This window comes from Notothenia rossii (genome assembly GCF_949606895.1).
Source record: "Notothenia rossii genome assembly, chromosome: 6".
Lineage (NCBI taxonomy): Eukaryota > Metazoa > Chordata > Actinopteri > Perciformes > Nototheniidae > Notothenia > Notothenia rossii.
The window spans coordinates 19232527-19253726 of record NC_136909.1 but is presented as its reverse complement, the minus strand read 5'-3'; the positions used below and the strand labels follow the sequence as shown (position 1 = coordinate 19253726).

Sequence of the window (21200 nt, the reverse complement as noted above, 5' to 3'; positions counted from 1 at the left end):
GGAGTTTTTTCAACAACAAAGTGGAGGAGAGTCCTCTCCTGTCAGACTGAGAGCTAAAGGACTCTCTCAGTGTTATCTCAGTGGGTCTCAAATGTTTTGGTCACCATTAATGTAAATAATTATTTCCGAGGCACACGTTTATATGATCATTATAGTTATAAAAAAATAAGAGAATAAATGAAAAACAGGTATGAAATACTATATGACAGTAAAACAAGAATAAAGTTTAAAAGGGTGATTTGTAAAATATCCATCAAGAAAAAGTAAATCTGTTTACATTTCTGTTTCATATGGGTGTTGAGAGATGTATCCATAGATCTCTTCCTTTCGCTCTCAAAGTGCACCAGATTGATGCTTTTAACTTCAATATTTAAAAATAAATCTTCCCGGGGAAGCTTGCCCCCGGACCCCCCTATGTGACGTCCACACATCACCTATAAAAATAGCACTTTATCCCTGCTTACACCTATATGCCGTGAGCTGAATATTGAGCCTTCATTGTAACAGTCGCGGGTACGTTGTGTATTTGCGTGGGGATTGTTGCAGTAGAAAATTCCACTGTAGCGACCGGTACATTAATGGGAAACCCTAAATGTTTGAGCACCCTCTATGAAACGTCAAGCTACCCCACAGCACCCCCAAAATAAATCTCTGGCGCCGCCACTGAGCCTGATTATTCGTTTTGGGGGGGCCGACTTTTTTTTTTCTCCAAAGGGGGGGCCTGACAGAAAAAGTTTGAGAACCACTGCTTTAGATGAAAAATAAGGAGCCACTCCCCACGCCCCTATGAGAGATGATTGGCTAACAAGAACACAATGATGCTCTAGGAGGAGATTCAGGTGATAAGGTAGGCGGGGTTACCTTGGTTGGTGATTGGCTAATGGTTACACAAGCCAAAAAATCGTTACGACATCATAAAGTTGCCAAAATCTGATCAGCTCCTAATTTCAGTCAGGTTTTTATATAAATGGATCAGGACAAAAAGTGAGCGAATCCTTTTTCCTGTAACTTTCAGAATCTCTTCATGTTTAAGACATGAAATAGTGGATTTTGCATAATATGTAGGCTAGCAGTTTACATTTAGCAGATGTTAATATTTCCTTACTTCTACTTAAAGGTAGGGTAGGTAAGAATGGAGAAACCAGCTCGAGTGCGCCAGAATTTGAAACTACGCAGTATTAAAAAATCTGCCTCTTCCTTCAGACTTCCTTACAGAGCCCCTCCACCAACACACACAAACGCGCACATATGACCAATGAGGGCAAGAGATAAGTTTGTGCACGAGATGGAAGGCTGACAGGCAGGTAGGCCATCCCGGCTAAAATAATTGGTTGTGCTTTTTACAGCGCCACGGCTTCCACAGATGACATTTTTTAATGTATTTATTGTCAAAGTATTTAAGGTATTCATTGTTATCAGGATGTTAAGAGCATTCCATGGAATATAACAAAAAGTGTTTCTGAAGTGAATTACCCACCTTGTTAATTTATGATTTTTTTTCACTTATAATGTAGTATTTTTAAATGTTCAAGTAAATGAACTGAGTCTAGATTATTGTGACACACTGCCAGTTGTCTTCATTCAGTGCTGTGCAACCTGTCGCCGGAGGTTTATTTTTGAGTTGTGCGCATAGACTGTATATATAAAGGTTGTGCGGCGGGTGGGGCTGTGACTCAGACCAATCAGAATCGTTTCAGCACAGGAACTTCCTGCACCGACAGAGAGGAGCTGAAGGCTGTTTTTTGCCAGCTGGTCGCTGCGACTCGCAGCTACGTCAACTATTTAAGACAACAACAAGTTAACTTAGGCATTTCATTACAATCGTCGCAACGGATCAACAGGACTCCGCAGCATGACGTTGAAAAACTCTAACGGGGAGTCAGGCTGAAACTGCCAAGCCTCATGAAAAAGAGAGTTTTATTGTCCTAGCTTGCTGGCTAACGTTAGCTATTTGTCTGGTGAGTTACAGACGGAGAGGGATGTCTTTACGGTACAAATACCGGCGCCCTCCGCCGATCATAAAGCAGGTTCATGATGAAGACTCGGATGCGGAGGAGCCTTCACCGGGTCTGCTGATCAGGGCGGACGGACTGGAGAACCAGGTCATCCACAGCGGACACTTCATGGTGTCTTCGCCGCACATCGAGCACCCTCCGAAGAAGGGCTACGACTTCGACACTGTCAACAAACAGACCTGTCAAACTTATCATTTTGGGAAGGCGAGCATGTCCCACCTCTCCATAGATGCATCACTGACCAAACTCTTTGAATGCATGACTCTAGCGTACAGGTATGTTATTGTAATAATAACACATATCAACCCCCCCGTATAACCATTCATGTTACCTCTTCAACCCTGTTCACAGAACATTAAGGAAAGGGATCGGACAATAATTGCTGTCCCGAGGCCAGTAATGTCACTCCTCTTAGTGTCACTTCCTGCTTGACCACTCATGATTCTGGTCAAGGGAAACATCTTTAAATACAATGTATATGAGTACCAATACCACAGAGTAGGTATACCACTAGTAAGCATACTCAAGCACAAGTGCTGCACTCAATTCTACCTAAGTATAGGATGTAATACAAATGTATTACCGCTAATAAATCTGCGGTTGTACATCATTTCATATCATCCGATAAAATGCATTGAATTTTCTTTCTTCGGGCCCCACGCAGTTATTTAAAAATAACCATTTTAAGAGGAAATGCTAACAATACATATACATCTGAAATGGGTCCCGAGCCAAACAAGTTGTAAAACCCTTTTTAAATGATCTTATCAAATGTTTTTGTTTTAAAAACATGTTATTTTTATTTTGCATTAAGTAGCCTAAAATGGGAACACTCAAGTAAAGATAGATAGATACTTTATCAATCCCAAATTATTTAGTTACAGGGTCAGTGTGTTCAACATTAAAATACAAATACTTAAGAAGCTGAATAGAGTTGACAATTAAAAATTAAAATTAAATTAAAAATAGCATATCAAATATAAACAATATAACAAATTCTCCATAAAATGTTCTTTTAAAAGGTCAAAAATACTGCAGTAGCAGGTATATAGGTTTATAGTACTATACTGTATATACATATGATAGTATATCATTTAGAGATATACAGACAATTGCAAATCACTTTGTGTTTATACTTCAGTATAGTACTAGTAGTAAATGTCATGTGGTACTCTTTTATTGGGACATGAGGACTGGTGACACGGCCTGATAAACTCAGATCACACTCTCGTTGCTCTTAAAAAGAGAGATCATTGTTCTAACTTGGGATGGAACGATTTAAACAAGCAACAGGAACTAACTTTCATTTTCGGTGGTGTTGTGCCAAAACTAGATGCAATGAGATTTTTGGCACGTCTTGCTACCACAGAAGTTACCACAGGCTATGCAAGTCTTTAATTTCAGCCAAAAGACAAGGGCTTCTCTCATGGCAGAGAGAGATACTGCTTTGTCTAGATAGTGTTGAAACACTGGAAGCAGGCACTGTTCAGGACTTGTTCAGTCAGGCTTTTTCACATTTAAGATGATTGTTTGTAAATGGGCTTAATGTGAGGTACCTATCCATAGTCTTTGTACCTTAACCCTCGTACCCATGATTCTGTGTTTGCTGTAGTGTAGTTAATCTAGTTACTCTACTGGGCTGCAGAACCAGCTGCTCAGGGGATTCCCTCTGACTTTGCAAATGGCACCAACTTGGATTCAACTATTTATAGACTAGGAGAGCATTACTACCAGTTACTGTTCTGCTGTTGTTTTGAACTCAAGTGATGACTATGTACGTACATGAAGAGTCTTTAATAACAACAAGAACATCAGGGGATCTGTAAAATACAGCTTTTTCTCTGTTCAAATTGTACTACCCGCTTACTTATTGGAAAAGCTTTTTAAACAGTTTTCATAAAAAAATGAAGCACATAAATGACAACAGGGAATGGCTGGACAGGAAGGGAAAGAGGGGAACTCTGAGCTCACCCTTTTGGATCGTGGTAAACATTTCCCTATCTAAGCAGATTTTAAATGAGAAAACCTAAACTAAAGTCATGTTATTTGACAAACATTTTAAAATGTTGGTGCATATAACTGTTATGATCCATTCATAATAATACACTCAGCATTCTTTAGGCAACACATTTTTTATCCAATACGTTGCAACTCACTTTTTTGTTATAGTCTGTTTGACTTAAAAACACTTTTTTTATCAGACCGCCCACAGCTTTGGTTATGTAATGCCACTGTGCTGTAATAAAAAGTTTCACATACTGTAACCATAATAGTGATGAATCCCTCCGATGAGGCCTTGATTTCATTTGATAGTGCACGTGTGTTAGCTCTCTGTTCAGTTGACTCTAAACTTCAGTTGTATCCATATCAAACTTGTAGTTATCAATCTTACTTGAGCGTGGCCTTGGCAGATGCTTGTTTGTTTTGCTTGCTTTATCTCTGGAGGTCTTTTCGTTGCACTGCCAGTGCAAGCACCCTTTTTTGTTTTAAGTCATGTGTACACCATAGACTGAGTACATTGAGATCCTCAGGGTAGAGTTTAACATTGTTCTGTTCCTGAAGCAAGAACAGAATGTACAATGTGTCATTTTTATTAGAGGCATTCTTCCAGGGATTAGTGTACCGGTATGAGAAGCCACCTTCAGATAAGTCCGTCATCAGACATGGAACTCCTGTTACTAAGCCGTGCTATCTTACCTTTTACTGAGTGATGGATGCTGGAGCAGTGTTACAGCGAGCTAGCCTCATTCTCTTTCTTATTAATGGTTCAAGTAATTGACAAGGTTCAAAGTGACTTTTTAAAAGGCTCTGGGAGAGACAAAACATTTCTTCCTGCTGCTTCATGTTGTAATCCCGTCATCCCTAACAAAATAGAGCATATAAGATTAATGATAAAACAAACTTTTTTAATATTCTCAGATAAGGTGTTTTTGTAGGGTGCTAGAATAAGTCTTTTAATCTGTTGAAAAGGTTTTTTATCCTCCACAAGCAAGAATAGAATAAGGATTATTCTGCTGAGGATTAAGATCTTTGAACGTTTGAATTATTATTGAGCTATTAATGAACTTGTGCAAGTAAGCCAACAATTGTGTATCATAAATTGACTTGTGTCATGTCCTTGTCTTTTCAGTGGGAAGTTGGTATCTCCAAAATGGAAAAACTTCAAAGGTCTAAAACTGCTTTGGAGAGACAAGATCCGTCTCAACAACGCCATATGGAGAGCCTGGTATATGCACTGTAAGAGTTCAACTTTCATTTGTCTTCCATAGAGCCTGTACTAGGGCTGCTCAATTAATCGTATTTTAATCGCAATTACGATTTTGGCTTGCAACGATTATGAAAACAACATAATCGAAATAAAAACGATTATTTGATTTTTTATTTATCTTTTTATTGATTTTTCAGTTGAATTATACTTAAAGTTCAGGCTAATGTAACTGTTAAAAACATACTGTTCACATTTTCTTTTCAATAAATTCATGTTTTCAAAGTAAATGAATAATCGTGATATCAATTATTGACCCAAATAATCGAGATTATGATTTTTGCCATAATCGAGCAGCCCTAGCGTGTACACTGCATTGTTAGTATTTAGTTTAAAGTGGACCTATCATGCTATATTTGAATAATATAGTTTAGGACCATACCTATATAAGGCATATTTATACTTTTTATTTTTCAAAATACCAAACAGATCATGCATTTTAGCCATTCCTCATTTAGCTCAATTTAACACTGTCTTTGCATGGGCTGATTCTGTGAGAACAGCACCATCTACAGGCCTGGCATATGTACTACAGCGTCTTTCGAACGGCAATGTCCGTGGCTGTCTCCTCCTGATTGGTGGAGTTGGCCCAATAGCCGTAGCGCCACTTCTGTGACGTCATAGAAGTGTTCAAATCTGGATCAGTCTGTATCAGATCCGTTGCAGCCCCTTTTTAAGAGATTTGGGTATGGAGGAAAATAGAGAGGGTTGTGTTTTCTGACACTTGGTGAGTTCCCTGGGACACCGGGGACACATATTCATATATAAAAGACGTACAAAAGTGCATTTTGCATGATAGGTCACCTTTATATGACATGAATTTTAACATCTCTTTCATCAAGCTGGGGCGAGAAGACGTCAGGATCAACGCTTTACTTTTCTTCTTGGTTAATACGTTTGGTTTATAACAAACTAACAGAACTCGCAACATTATCTGTAAAATGATTAACTGGGTTTTGTTTTTCATGATTTTAAGATCATATTTGAACCCTGTTCGCAACTTGCTGCAATATTATTGTTCATTTATATGCCACGAGTGGATTGGTTACAGTGACTGTTAGTTATTTTACACAGACACTTTTGTGTTAAGTACCTAAGTGTCAAAACATCTGAAATAAGGCAATCGTAAAACACAATAAAACCCTCTGCATAAATGAATGGCAACATTGTTTGAGTCTGTTAAGTTTTACATGATAATTCTTGTATTTATTTGTAAATTAAGCACTTCATGTCACTGCTCCGCCATGACAGCAAATTGGCAATTGGCATATAATCCTATTGTCTCATCCCTAATTGTTAATGTAATTCAACAGTATGAATAAAACCACTGTGCATTTCACCTGGGGTGACATGGAAGTTGTTTTTCTGCCCCCAGATGTGGAGAGAAGGGAGAATCCTGTGTGTCACTTTGCAACTCCCCTGGATGGAAACATGGACTTTGACGTCCATCGTCCTGCAGAGGACGATGTACGCAACGGCAATTCAAACTTTGTTGTGTTGTTTCTTGTCACTGAATTCCTCCATTCATTTGTTTATGTTCTCTCTTAAACACTTGTATTTATGTTTCACTTGTAACTTCAATTATTCCCCGTCTCCCTCTTTTTTTGAAGGGCATTGCCACAGAGGGGAAATGCTTGAAAAGAAGAATTGAAATTGTCATCAGAGAATACCACAAGTGGAGAACATACTTTAAAAAAAGGGTATTCTATTTTTCCAATTGTGTATATAAAGGCTCTGTAATGGTTCAGAGAGATACTGGGTATTCTGTATCTAATCCTATATGTTTCACTGCTCATTAACATTAATATCTATCTCTTTTATAGTTACAAAAGCACAAGGATGATGACCTCTCAAGCTTACTTAAGGTATGTAAAACTGCATCATGTTCAACCCACCAAAGTGCTTTTAGCTCCAACATGAATTAACCCATGCTAACCCAGTCACCCTCACATTATGACATACCTTTCAATGGATAAACCTAGCGATATAAACAAATTCCTATTGACTAGTTTCACTTAATTGATCTTGCTGTCAGAGTAAAATATTTTGTATATATATGCATTTATAAATGTGTTTCTAGTGCATGACGTGTGGATACAAAGTGTTGTTTATAGTTTAGTGTATCCCATGCTTGCTGTAGTGAACACTGCATGCTTGTGTGTCATTAACTGGCTTGCTGGTTGCATTTTGAACACCCAAAGGGACCCGAGGAGCAGTTTTCGCTGTTTGGGGAAGTCTCTCCAGACATGCTCCGTGTCTCATTTTATCAGGATGAAGAGACTGCTGTACGCCGTGTGCCTCGTAGGCATAATGAAATCCCGGCCCCCATGGAGATGGACCCCCTCTTTGACATGGATGTTCTGATGTCTGAGTTTTCAGACACGTTGTTCTCAACCTTGGCCTCGCACCAGCACATAGCATGGCCTAATCCAAGGGAGATTGGTGAGAAAAGCATTGTACTTTAGGTGGTAAAGACATCATAAATAGATTTTTATTGTCTCCTACTTCTCAGTAATTTAAAGGAATATTAACCCCCTGTGTTACCCAGAACTGTTGAAAAAAACGTTAAAGACTTGAAGAATTTCTGAACTTGATTACTTATAGTGGCCGGGTTTAATAACAGCAAAACTTAATCTCAAAACTGGTATTGTTATTAAGAAATAAATATTTTGAGACTATGTCCAAACTGTTTCCAAGTTGAATTAATCCACTCATATGCTCACTGCTTCCCAAACACATGTATTTAGCTAAAACCTTCCTATTTAAAACTCTACCACATGAACAGTGTCACTCATGCACAGGCATGCTTCTTGTCTGTGCGAGTCTAAAGTGTTTTAGAAATGTGATGTATGAAAGTTTAAACATGTATGTTTTGATATAGTATTGATGCGGTTAAAACGGCCCTAATATTATTTTCATGTATCAAGTCTTTACTCCGATTTCTGATTCAAGGTAACACAGGGTAAGTAAGAGATGTACAAATGATCATTTTGGAGGGATACTATTGCTTTACTTATTGGTAATTTACTTTGTATTCCCCCTCCTCTCCTTACCTCTGCCTCTTTACCTTCTACAGCCCATGCTGGGAACGCAGACATGATCCAACCTGGACTCATCCCTTTACAACCTAACCTAGACTTCATGGACTCCTTTGATCCACTGCAAGGTAGGAGTAAGGCACCACCTGTAGCTGCAGTAGTGGTGCACACACACTTTACAGGAATCAACGCACATGTTCTAGTAACTCTGGAAAAGCAGTTTGCTTAGCCTAACGCACAAAGTAGTGTGGTTTTACTAACCTCTAGCTAACATAGAGACTCTTGTTCCAGACTTATTTCACAGCCTCCGTCCGCCCGTCTTCCCCTCTGTTTTACCCACTGCACCATCTGTCACCCCTCTACCCAGCAGCAGCTCTCGGTCCCAGGTAAACACACTTAAAGCCACATCCCCTAACACACACCACCAGCAGGAGATTTGTCCAACGACTGTTATTTTTCCTCAATTTGTTTGTGTTTTTGGTCAATTGATGAGGATATTTGTGACTTGCTCTATCGAAATCGGTCGCATTGACCCGAAGACACATTTTAAGTTATGTACACTGTTGGAAAGAGGAGATTCCTAGCTTTCTAATGATATCAGGATTGTTTTTGTTCTTTTTTATTAAGCAAAATATGTCACATTATATAATGACTTTCACCGAGTCATCATTTTGAGAAAAAGGCCTTCAAAGTTTCCTCTTCTCTGGAATCCATCGATCTGATTGATTATTAGCGGCTAATAAATGATCAAAGTAATGCGGACGGAAAATATTTTCGTATGGATTACAAGCTTCAAAAATGTATTTATCGTGTGATTTTGGAAATAAAAGTTTCATATTCTGAAAGCCAAGACTTTGTTTAGTTAATATAATCAAACAAAACACCCACACCCCGAAAAACTATTATTTTTATGCAAATCCACGTTTATTTTGAAATGAGCCGTTGCGACTTCCGACTGATTTCGATAGAGCGGGTCACATTTGTCACATCTTCTAACATGTTTCTGTCTTAATGTAGTTACACAATACAACTATGTAACATAATATTACTAAAATGTATTCACATAGCACTTTTCATACATTACTTATTCCTCTGCTTAACATTCAACTTATTTTCCTTTCTAGAATCCAAAACATTTAAAATTAATTTTGCTTTTATTTCATGCCATCATCCTCTCTGATGTTCTCCCTGTAGTACCGGCATGATCCGCTCGGGCTGATTACGGGCCCCCAATAGAATCAGATTAAATGGAGCTGAGTTGAGCGTGTGCATGTCTGAGATCGTTTAGATTGTTGCAGATGTAAGCGTGTTTTGCTTGGGATAACCAGTGGCCGAGGACCTGGATGGTTTGATCGAAGATGCCCAGTCTCGCCGCTGTGGACGCTACACCGATGTGGACGCTGCACCGATTTGGAAGGAATGGCTAGACTAATGTTCTTAGAATATCCCAGAAATACGCAGGATGTTTGCAGAGGCTGAGAAGGTCAGAAGTGAGTGGCAGTCGTTTGGCGGTGAGGGAGGGTTCCTGCTTACACGGCACACGGCCTTTGATCAGAAATGGGACGTGGAAGGACATTGTTGGCCACTGGCTATTTTTATAAAGAAGTTGATTCCTGCCAAGTAGGTCTGAGTGGTGGTGGTCTGGGATTTCCGGATGGAATGACAGGGTAATGAAATTACAGATGGATATGACGTCCAACGTGTGGAATGGTAGCTGGTATGTGCCGTGATATGCCTTAAAGCAATTCCAACCTGTAAGATACGCTGACATGGTGCTTGGGGCAAGGCTGTTGAGGATGGCTTCCCGTGAGGAGTGAGAGAGCATTTCCAGTTGTGGACTTAATTGAATGTTGTTGCTGAAAATGGTGGGACTGGTATGGGATGAAGATCCCATTCTGGGGCCAAGTTTCAGAATTTCTGAAACAAGACACAGACTCAGAGATGCTATTCTGATGACCTGGAATGTGTGTTGAGCTGAGATTAAAGTGAGTTTGGGCTGGAACTGCATGATGACCAGGGAACGAGATCGGCCTTTGTTAAGGATCTCTAAGACTGCACTGTTATCGGTGTAGACGAGTATGGCTTCCTATGATGTTAAGGATCTCTAAGACTGCACTGTTATCGGTGTAGACGAGTATGGCTTCCTAGACCATTCGTGCCCCCAAATAATGGAAGCTATGATGATTGGGTACAGTTTGTGAAGCGTAAATGAAGGAGAGAGCACCTGTGAATTGAGAGCTATGAACTCCAGGCGGAAGAGAACCATCTCCCTGCATAGTAGCCGCCGAAGCCTACAGAAGGAGCTGCGTCCGTGAAGAGTTGAATATCCTCGGGTTTGGTGATGAAATCGTCATAAAAGAAGGAGATGCCATTCCATGAAGACCAGAAATGTTGCCAGAGATGCATTTGGCAAGCATCGTCTAGAACCAATTGATCGTGGATGGAGGGGACAGATGCAACTTTGTTCAGCAGGTTTGACAAGAAAGGTTTTGCTTGTGGTGTTATGCGAATGGTTGTAATTTAGGTGGCCGAGGAGGGCTAACAGTTGACGTTTCGTGCATTTGTCTGCCTGCATGTAATTTAACAGGAGAAGAGTGATGCTTTGTATTTTCTCTGAGGGTAGAGAAGGTTGGAATGACATTGAGTCCAGGGTGATCGTCGAGAAGATGGCGGAGGTAGGGGAGTCTGTGAAACATGGGAAAGGGAGGATTATCAAATGGGCCTATCATGAATCCTTCTTCGATTTCTGTAGCCAGTAAGATATCGACAGTGTGAGGTTCTTTTAAAGCGGACTGAAGGTTGTGGCAGATATGAGATGTGTTAGGGAGTGGAAGTGACGGCTGGTGTGTGGGATACTGACGGCCGAGGACAAGCGGCTCCTTTCGGATGCTTGGCTGTGATCCGACTGCTGTGCCGTAGATGGCGGATAACCGGTTTCTAAAAGATCATTGCATGGATCTTCGTATGACTCCGGCCGGTTGATCAGCAATTCGGGATCCATGGTGAGTTTAAAGCTTTAGTAGTAGCGTCTAAAGATGTTTTGAACCGTGATGACGCATGGCGTGAATCGCGGTCTGCCTGTCAAGCGGTTGCCGGATGCTGGCCGGATATAAAAAGAGTTAGCCGTGATTAGCGATGGGGTTGAGGCGTGGCCATGCTCCTGAACCTAGATTAACAAATGAACTTCATTAAACAAAGAATTCTTAAACTCACTTAAAGACAGTGGAGGGGAAATAGTGGCCTCTTTTATTTAGTGGTAAAGGCATTTTGCATCTGCCTGAACTGTCTATAGAATGTAATAGAAAGTGAACACTGACACAAATGTTTTAGTTTGACAGAAATGTTTCCACAATTATCTTCTGTTTACCCTTCCCTCTTTATTGGTTGATTCTGTATTGTGGATGGGAAGTCCCTTTACCCTTTGACACTTTGAAATGCTCCGATGGAAGCGGTATAGAGTCGCTTCATTTGCGATGTAGACACGGGGTCAGAGTGTGTAAACACCCTTTTGTTGTCATAATCTTAACCAGCACAAAAATGAAATGTACATATTTTATGAATTTACACAGAATTGTATATCTTTTCTTATTGCATTTTGTTTGTTTGTTTTCCCTTTGTCATTCCTTATCAGACCCAGTTAATGTCCTGCATGCTCACGAGCAACCACATATCCCCTCCTGGCCCTCTGCCCATCCCCTCTCCCATGGCCAGTCAAACCAGTCCAACAGGAGGTGCTGGGGGTGGTGGTCCTGATTCTGCCTATGCAAGAAACTACATGCCTCTATTTCCTGGGCAGGTGGCGCCCTGTGATCTAAGAGTGGTTTCCTCAGTCTCTCAGCCATTAAGCGAGGATCCGTTTTTGCAGTGCCTTTCTGGTCAGGACTTGACCTCAGCTCCGATGGTTCCCTCACCGTTGGACAATACCTCAGCGCTGGATGAGACGCACACCGCCCCCTCTACAGTCCCACCCAGCGATGCAGCCTCCACCTTCAGCCAGGCCTCAGAGTATAACTCCATATCTGCACCGCCTCCCCCTTCCCAACTGCAGTCCTTGGCTCCATTACCGGCCCTTCCTGTCAGGCACCCTCAGACTTTTGTCCTGCCTCGCCCCTTTCAGTCGTCCAGTTCCAACAAAAATCGCCCTGTGCAAAGGATTGCTCCTGCTAACACCCTCCCCACCTCCCACCTCATCCTCACAGGTCTGTTGTTTCTCAACTCAAAATCAAGACATTGCTTCTGCATTTGGAGAAAATGTGCATTTTACCTTGTTGATTTGTCAGTGGAGCTGTGTCATTTTAACTTAAATGACCGGTACACAAGATAGCGCTCAAGCCTTTCTTATTCAGTATTTTGATTCACAATGTTGTAGTCACTGTAGTTTAGGCCACAATGATGCCTTTTGTAAGCACTGAAGTGTACGCAAGTACATTTCCTATGAATTTATTACCGTTAAAAAAAAACGAGGAAAATAATCTCTGTAGCAAATAAATACCATGTTATTTCTTTAATATTGTTTTTTCATTCAAATCTGAAACACATTTAAAAAACCTTATTCAAGATACTAGAACCATACGACTGTTGAAATACTTAATAGAGCTAATATAATAAATAACTTGTACAACAATTGGTTGCATTATATAGTCAACGTACAATGAAACTTGTACAGACTAATGTTAATCACCACATAGTTTATTTTCTGCAAAATCCCATGAGGAAGAAAGGAAGTGGCAGCATGTCAAAAATGATAACTCCTGAATAGATGTTCACGTATGAATGCACATAAAAGTCATCCTGCAGCGCCTCACTGTCAATGTTCATCCTCTCAGCCCCTTTCCCAGGTCATACCAACGCTGTTATTGTTACACCAACACCTCTGAAAGCAGACGTCCATAATACTGGAGTAGTCATCACTCCTCAACTTGGAGGGGTATGTTTTCAGCTCTTATTCCTCTGTGGGCCTTTATTTTTTTTATTAACCTTTTATATATACAGGAGATTTTACTTAAACTTGATGTCTCATCCTCAAAAGAGATTTGAGTTGCAAATGGAACATTTAAAAAAACGGCAATGTTTACATTTTATAGTTATTTTCCTGTCGTTTGTAATGCATGAATGTAAAATACAAACCTTACTAAGGATCAGAGTGAGGTCATCTTTTTTTACTTCTCTGTCCTCTTTTTTTTTTATCCTGCCAATTTGTTCTCTTTTCCTGCATCTCAGGCTCCTGGATTTCACGTTGTGTCTCACAAGTCGCCACAACTGATAGTCCCCAAAGAAAAGTCTTCTAACCGCAAAAATCAAAAAGCCTCCTCCAGTGCCGGTGAGAATAAAGCTCCAAAAAAGAAAATCTTAAGTGTTGACCCACAACTCGTTACAAGTTGGTTTGTTTTTGTTCTCTCCAGGTCACAGTCAGCCAGGATCAGGTCAGGGATCCCCGTGTGGGTTAGATCAAGCTCCTAGTCCCCAGTCGCTGGTCAGCAGCAGCACTGTAACGTTGGTGAAGATTGAACAAAACCAGGTTTGTTTTTTATGCGTCATTGTTTCTTAACATTAACCCGTTCATTTGCATTCATGCTAAATATATGGTGTGTGTGGATATGAATATTGAATGACATTTTGGCCTCTCGCAGACTTGGGACACTTAATGAAAACATATTTGCCATGTATACAAAAATGACAATTTGTGTTAAAGCATGAAAAGGGCAATCCCAATGCTGAAAATGAATTGAGAAAGGCTGGATTAAATCCCTTGACAATTGTATAACCCTGTTTATACATAAGTAGCATTTTGACTTTTTCCTCTGTAACCCATGATACAATCTCAGTAAGCCTGCCTAATATTTTCACTGCTGTTGTGTGACAGAGCCGAAGGACAACACACATATCTGCTGAGCAAAAGAGACGATCAAATATAAATATTGGCTATAAAACACTCTGCAACCTGATCCCTACTTTAAAGTCCCAATCCAATGTAAGTGTTTACACCTGTGTCTTATTAAAACCTCTGCAACAGATGCAGGTCTAGAGCTGCAATGAGTAGTTGATTTATCTGTTAATCGTTTGAAATACACATTTTTATCTAAGGATTATTCATTACAATCATTTGTCATAAAGAATATATGTTGTGTTTATAATATCAAACTGAATATCTTTTCTTTTTATATATCAAAACTATTAATCAAGAATATGTCAGTTAGTGGATAATGAAACTCATCGTTAGTTATTTTTCAGGATACCATTATTGTTGTTCATGTTGCTATATATAGTTTATACACATTTACTTTGCAATCTGCCTTATGATATTCATTATCATTGCGTTGTGTTTAGATCAGTAATGCCATCACGTTGCAAAAGACTGTGGATCACATTGGGAAGCTCCAGCAGGAGAGGCAGCAGATGCAGGAGGAGGTCAAAAGACTACGAGAGGAGATAGAGGAGCTCAACGCCTCCATTAAGTATTTCAAATCATTCTATATGCTTCACTTCTCGTCTGATATACAAAAGTTGAACAGATACCTAACTGATTACCACTCAAATGTTTCCGCTCAACCACAGCTCGTGTCAGGAGCAGCTGCCTGCGACAGGGGTGCCCGTCAGGAGGAACCGCTTCCAACACATGCAGGAGAGGTTCAAAGAATATGTGAAGAACCGCACTCTGCAGAACTGGAAGTTCTGGATTGTATCCTTACATAACGCGGCTGATGCATAGTGCTGCTTATTAATAACAGAGGACAATGTACATTTACATTTTTTTAAATCTTCCAATGGCTGTTGAGGACAAGCAATCTACTTTAAGTCCAGGTTATATACAGACCTCTTCAACTTCATTTAGTAGCCTTAATATGGCTCAGTGAGATGCAAGAAGAACAATTCTGGTGAACAATTTTCTAAGTCTGATCTAAATAGTTTACTGTCCTGTGTTTATGACTGAAGAACAGGTGTGCAAAGATGATCTTTATTAGCTGTTTTTGTTTCATCTATAAAGAAGGTTGAACAAAGATTGGACCAAGACATTTTTCAGTCATCAAACCAAACTATTTTGCCAAATGTTTTTTATTATTTTACTCATTCAGGCCACAAGAGGCTGAAGTGCACCACTACACCATGTTCAAGAAACCTAAGATCATTCATATTTTCTACCACGTGAGTTTTTATTTTCAATGAACAGTGATGTTGCAAGTTCACCTTACTAACCCACAATATATGGGTGAATAGAGACATTTAAAGTGGAGAAAACATGAATGATTTTACATTGGCTTTTGTTTCTTTAGTCATGAGCACAGGGGCAACCATTAATTAAGATTAAACCTAGAAAATGGATCACAAGATCTGTTTAGCCACTTGTCTCTCTGGGCTTCCATACCTAGGTAAGGTGTATATAACCAAAAATGTACATTAAGTTGTACAAGACACTGTATTTAGGAAGGGAAATTGCTTTGTTTTTTAACAAATGCAGAAGCCATGTATTTGCTATCAGGTGCAGTAATTATCTCTGATATGTTAATGTTACAGTCTTGCGCTCTTACAGTTGGTCAGGCAGAATAGTTTTTGTCTCACTCTGTAGTGTAATCGATCCTTGACCATCATCCATTTATAGTTTAGCATCATTATCAAGCCTCTGTTTGATTCATTCAATGAGATGGTGTCAACCACAAGCAGAGCAGAGCTGTGTCAGACCACGTTGCAGTGGGTCGATCGTCACTGCTCCCTCCCAGTGCTCAGACCCAGTAAGTAAAGGACTATCAGGTGGAAATCCAGAAGAACAGATATTTTATACATCACCAGCCTTCTTACTCTATTGCAGTTTTTCCTCATGTACTCCCATTAATATCCAGGTTATCATGTTATCACAAAGCAGGAGATGTCTGTGTCAGACCCATACTCACTTACTGGAAACACTACGTTCAGTTTAAGAAAGTGGTTGCGCTTTGGTAGAGCCTGCAGGAGGCAAGACATGACACGGAATACACAACGGTCACATAACTGTTCTTGAATTGGTCATTAACAACACCGTCTCTTGCTGTTCCTTGAATTTGTCTTTAGTTCGGCAGTTACAGAAAAACATTTCCTAATCTCTCTCCAGTTTATGTAAATGACCACTTTTATTCACCCTTAGATATTTGTTTGCATCCGGTTGTGTACTAGCCGACAAAGAAAATCAAAAAGCCCACTTCCTTACCGTGAAATCCCCGGACAATGAGCAGAGATCTGTTCACACATGTGCTCAATTGAACATTACACAGAAAATGACTTACTGTTTGATAACTTAGTCTGAATCATTCATACATTTGCAAAGGGGCATATGGTTGCAAAAAAACAGATCAATAGTCAGAGCATTTGCAGTCCAATTTTGTTCTAACTGCAAAGTGTTAGATCATTACAGTGTGTAATGGTTAAAAACCTGCTATCTGTCAAGGTCTCATTTTTGTCATGTAGTCATCAATCAGTCATGCCATGACAGAAACTGTAACCGTGCATCTAACTTTCCATTGATGTGTAAAATCACTTTCTAATAATTGTTTTCCTCCCATTTCAAAAAATACTCTTGTATTGCTGACTCAGTGTTACTTTGACACTTGGATCTGATAATGGTGACGTCAAAGATTTCTATCAGTAAAGTCGCAGTTTTAGCCTTTCGCTGGAGGCTGGGCCTGCACTGCTGCAGGAAATAGTAAAGAACTAAAACTAAACTCAGATAAAGCAAACCAAGGCCAAATGCCCCAATAGTTTGTTCTACTATCGGGCTTAGAAACAAACAGAACAATCTAACAGAAAACAATTGGGAGAGATAATCCAAAAAGCTATCGTTCCACTGTTTTACTCCATTACAGGTTGGACTGCCCCCTCAAATGTAATCATTCAGATCTGCTTGGTTATGAGACAGGTTTTAAATTTCCCCTGAGTCACTGTCCTTGGCATGAAAAACAGGGCTCTTATGCATTCTGGAAAAAATGCAAATATTAAATTCAGCAGTCATAAAAGAAAGTCTTTATAGATGATACATTTGCCCAGAGTATGCAAAATAACAGCAAACATTAACATTTTCCAAAAGAGCTTTTTTTAACAATAGACCAAGCATCACCTCCCACCAAGTAACCACAAATATGTCAGTCATAGTTAGTAAGTAATGAGCTTCCAAATCATTTTTTAATCAAGTACATCCATACAGATACAGTTGTATCTTGTAAAGAAAATGTTGTTTTACAGTCCAGTTTTGGTAACTAAAATGCAGTTTCTTGTTTTGTTTTTTTAGTGGTGCTGAGTACTCTTCGCAAGCTGAGCACAAACACGTCCATCCTAAGCGATCCATCCCTCCTGCCTGAAGAAGCCATCCAGGCCGTTTCACACACAGACGTGTAGCCTCGCTCTCTGAGGTGAGGCGGCCAAAAAGAAACAACTGAAACTTTAAAGCAATCATCAAAATGACATATCACTAGTTCACCTTACAGCCGCTCAGCAAGGACACCACAGATCCTCCACCTCTCTGAAAAATAAACAAAATGAAAAAATGCGAGCTAGGTGTTTCCTACTTTCACTCTGTATGTACGACGGTCCTACACTTGTTGTGTTGTACGTTGATTCTTGGGAATAATGCACACAGGGGGCCTTATCTTTTACATTACTTTTATAACAATAGTGCAAAAAGGGCTTTAACATGTTGTATTTTAATGACAACTACGTCTACCTTCGCCTATAACAGGTGAAGATCTTTTCAAAACGTTATCGAAAGGTGGTACTTTTTGTTTATTTGTGAACAACAATATATATAAAAAATTACTTGCATGATGTGAAAGCACAACAATGTGTTGGAAAGAGAATTATTGAGTGATTGTTCATCTTATGTTCTCTAGCAGTTGTTTAAGTGTAGAGATAAGATGCTTTCATAACAAGGAGATGGTGGAGTAGCTTTGTTTGTGGCAGCTCTGAAACCTCCTATATAGGTTTTATATCGGAGTGTAGAGGATTGCCTGAAACGTGGTCACAAAAATCACTTGTGCTTAAAGTATAACTGATATTTTTCAACAAGGTCATGGTTTTGTATCTAAGTGACTAATGTGGAAAACAATATTTTAATATTGGTCATGCAGGGAGAGCGCTGCAATGTAATCCTTCCCGTAAATCAACCACTGTCAGTATATTTCTACTTGAAGTGCTTTTTGGCCACTGACATGCTCATATTGTGAAATATTATTATTTTAAGTGTCTGACAGCATTATGGAAAGGACCATTCAGTGAATAAAAACGTTTTTCTTTCACTTGATCCGGTCTGTTAGCCCGGAAATGTCTCCATCTGAAATCTTGTCACATCCACATTGTCAAAAACAGCAGCCATGATGTTAAAATCTGTAAGATAACACTAAGCTACACTTTCTTTACTCCAACAAAACAAACTCTGACAACACCAGCACACCAAGCGGCATCAAGTGAGTGTTAGACATTTCATTTCTCTGTCCTTACATAATGTTGTGAGACATAATAATAATAATAATAACATTCTGAACCGGCCATTGCCAAAAGCAAGCATTTAAGTACATTTATTTATTATAGCGCAACACCCGAAAACAGTACAATCTATAACAGTTAAACCTAAATAACAGATCTTAAAAATACACAATGGAAGTATGAGGCGAGACAAAGAGCAGATGAGATGGTCTTCAGCTCTATATGTAAAAACACAAATCTTGAATTGTGAGCTTGATGGAAGGCAGATAAAATGGGTGCGTGTAGCCTTCCTCATGTCTGCTGTCTGCAGCGCTCTCCCTAAATGACCAATTTAAAAGAAATGTTAACCCATTAGTCACTAAGGCTAAACTAGAATAGTGTCCAAGTTGAAAAATACCAATGTTGTGCTTTAATAAGGACAAGGATAAGTGCTTTGTCTTCTTTTCTGTCCATCATTTATTCAGGTGAATGCCTTTTTGCAAGTGGTTTTCCACCCATGCTGAACATTTTTCTTCATACGCTGCTCGCTCTGCCTGTTTCCAGTGAATTCAACTGCAAAATGTACAAAAAAGCAGTCATCTTAAATACAGTATGAATGTTACATACCTGGGTCTCAACTGGGCAGGTCACAGCATCATGGAGCAATATTACTTACAGCCCTCATAGGGAACTTAACTGAAATAGCAGTCGAGGTTATATATACCATATTTCCCATGTACAGTGTTACAAGATCTTAGCTGAATGCAAGGTAGTCACTCAGGGCTTTGCTGGTCAGCGTAATTATTTTCCATTTAGCTGAAAAACTCTAGTCGGTGTCCTTCTCCGCAGGAAACATGTCGTAGGGATGTAAGCAGGGTTCGAGTTATGTGGGAGCCAATGGAAGCTGAGCTCCAATAAGGAGGGGGGTCTGAGGGTGTGTGTGTGTGTGTGTGTGTGCACACGCTGCGTTAGTTTTAAAGACCCCCATAAAACTCAGATTATAACTCGAACCCTGGTTGTAAGGTTACAAGTCACATTTGCCTATGTTGTTTTCTGCTCGTAGACACACTAATTTATACCGTGGAAAGACAGAAACAGACCCAAAAACAAATAAATAACATAGTTAACCGACATATAGTTCATTGTTTTTGTTACTGATGATGCTCTGTTGCCTATTTTGGAATAAGACAATGTGCAGTCGGCATGTCTGATTTTGGGATATATCTTTCTTTTTCTGCAGAACAACCCTGTTTACTCTGAGTGTTACATTAGAAAATGGCAACAGTGGTCTTTCTTATTTCTTGAATGTGCAGCTTTTTGTGTGTTTTATTTTGGATTGCAGATTGCAGTCTTTTATTTGTTTTTGTTTTTGTACATGACTAAAATACTTGACCTGTTAATGTACAGGCTGCTCTATACAGTAAGATAGGGATAGCAGTAATCACTGATGTCAATTAAAACATTCACAGTGACGCAAATCAATAGGCCTATGTCAAATACCCCAGGGTAACACTGCAGCATTTGATTGGTTTGTTATTTTTTCCCTTCCCCTCTGATTGTAAAATATTTGTCATACCAGGCTGAGGGTTTTGTACATGATGTGAACAATCATTGCAGACTGCATCCGTTCACGTTGGCTGTTCACCAATTAAGTGTTATATTTCTATTGTTTTAAGACATAAAGAGATTTTCTATGTGTTGCATCTATGTTTTTTTTTTCTTTTTTTCGTGTTCTTGCAAAGTTCCCGAATGTCTTCACCTAACAAGTTTAATGAAACCTTGAATGATTCGGAATAACAATAAAAGCAACAATTTTGAAAATCTTGACTTGCTTTATTTTCAATGCAGTTCAATAAATATCATATTATAAATTCACCATTTAAAAAAAAATCCTTAAAATAGTTACATTTACACTACACAGTTAATATTACTTTGCTAAGCTGCTCGTCCAGACGCTCCAGCAGACATTTAACATTCCGAGAGGCCTCCAATATCTCCATGGCGGGCAGGCTGCAGTTCGTTTGGGGTACGGGTTTACTCATCAGATCCTCCATGACCTTTGTTTGCTGGCTGATCATACCCAGGTCCCTCGACAGATCTGGGGCCATCGCGGATATGTTCTGCATGTAGCAGCGAAGAAGGGAGAGGCGGTGAGCGGTTAGGGGTTGTTCCATCTCCACCAGCCATGTGATGTTCATAGAGTGGCAGGGCGTCTTGGGAAGCACTGGAGCCTGCAGGAGACACACTTGGTCAGTATGTGGCCATATCAGCAAGTAATATCAATACACTGTTTAAAATGCCAATACCCGGGATAAGTTGGACTGACTAGTGATGCTTGAACTGCACCACTTTCAGTATAATGAGATCTTTTTGACCCTGCATTTTGAAATTTCAAAGCTGTGTGCGGATTTTGCAGCCAAAATACTGATTTTTGGCTATTAAAGTTATTTTTATGGATTT

General features: G+C 39.6%; 1 protein-coding gene across 2 annotated transcripts; it reads left to right on the top strand.

Annotated features, from left to right (window-relative positions):
* The first annotated feature begins 1666 nt into the window (after nt 1–1666).
* Nucleotides 1667–20561, top strand: mlxip (MLX interacting protein). Of its 2 annotated transcripts, none has more exons than XM_079688869.1 (17): nt 1667–2290; nt 5146–5252; nt 6656–6747; nt 6891–6980; nt 7104–7145; nt 7551–7722; nt 8357–8446; nt 8610–8704; nt 11950–12517; nt 13145–13245; nt 13539–13638; nt 13721–13836; nt 14182–14289; nt 14646–14773; nt 14874–14997; nt 15916–16045; nt 17572–20561. In XM_079688869.1, the coding sequence occupies exons 1-17, from the start codon at nt 1980–1982 to the stop codon at nt 17676–17678; spliced, it is 2481 nt and encodes an 826-aa protein (XP_079544995.1). In that variant the 5' UTR covers nt 1667–1979; the 3' UTR covers nt 17679–20561. The 2 variants fall into 2 exon arrangements, with proteins under 2 accessions (XP_079544995.1, XP_079544994.1); XM_079688868.1 differs by having other exon boundaries at nt 1668–2290; nt 7482–7722.
* The last annotated feature ends 639 nt before the right edge of the window (nt 20562–21200 follow it).

Excerpts from the sequence above, each read along its gene's own strand:
- mlxip (XM_079688868.1), top strand. The coding sequence starts at position 1,980 with ATGTCTTTACGGTACAAATACCGGCGCCCTCCGCCGATCATAAAGCAG. Across the intron at positions 13,246-13,538 it reads TCACTCCTCAACTTGGAGGG|GCTCCTGGATTTCACGTTGT; the intron begins GTATGTTTTCAG and ends CCTGCATCTCAG. Across the intron at positions 14,774-14,873 it reads GAGCTCAACGCCTCCATTAA|CTCGTGTCAGGAGCAGCTGC; the intron begins GTATTTCAAATC and ends GCTCAACCACAG.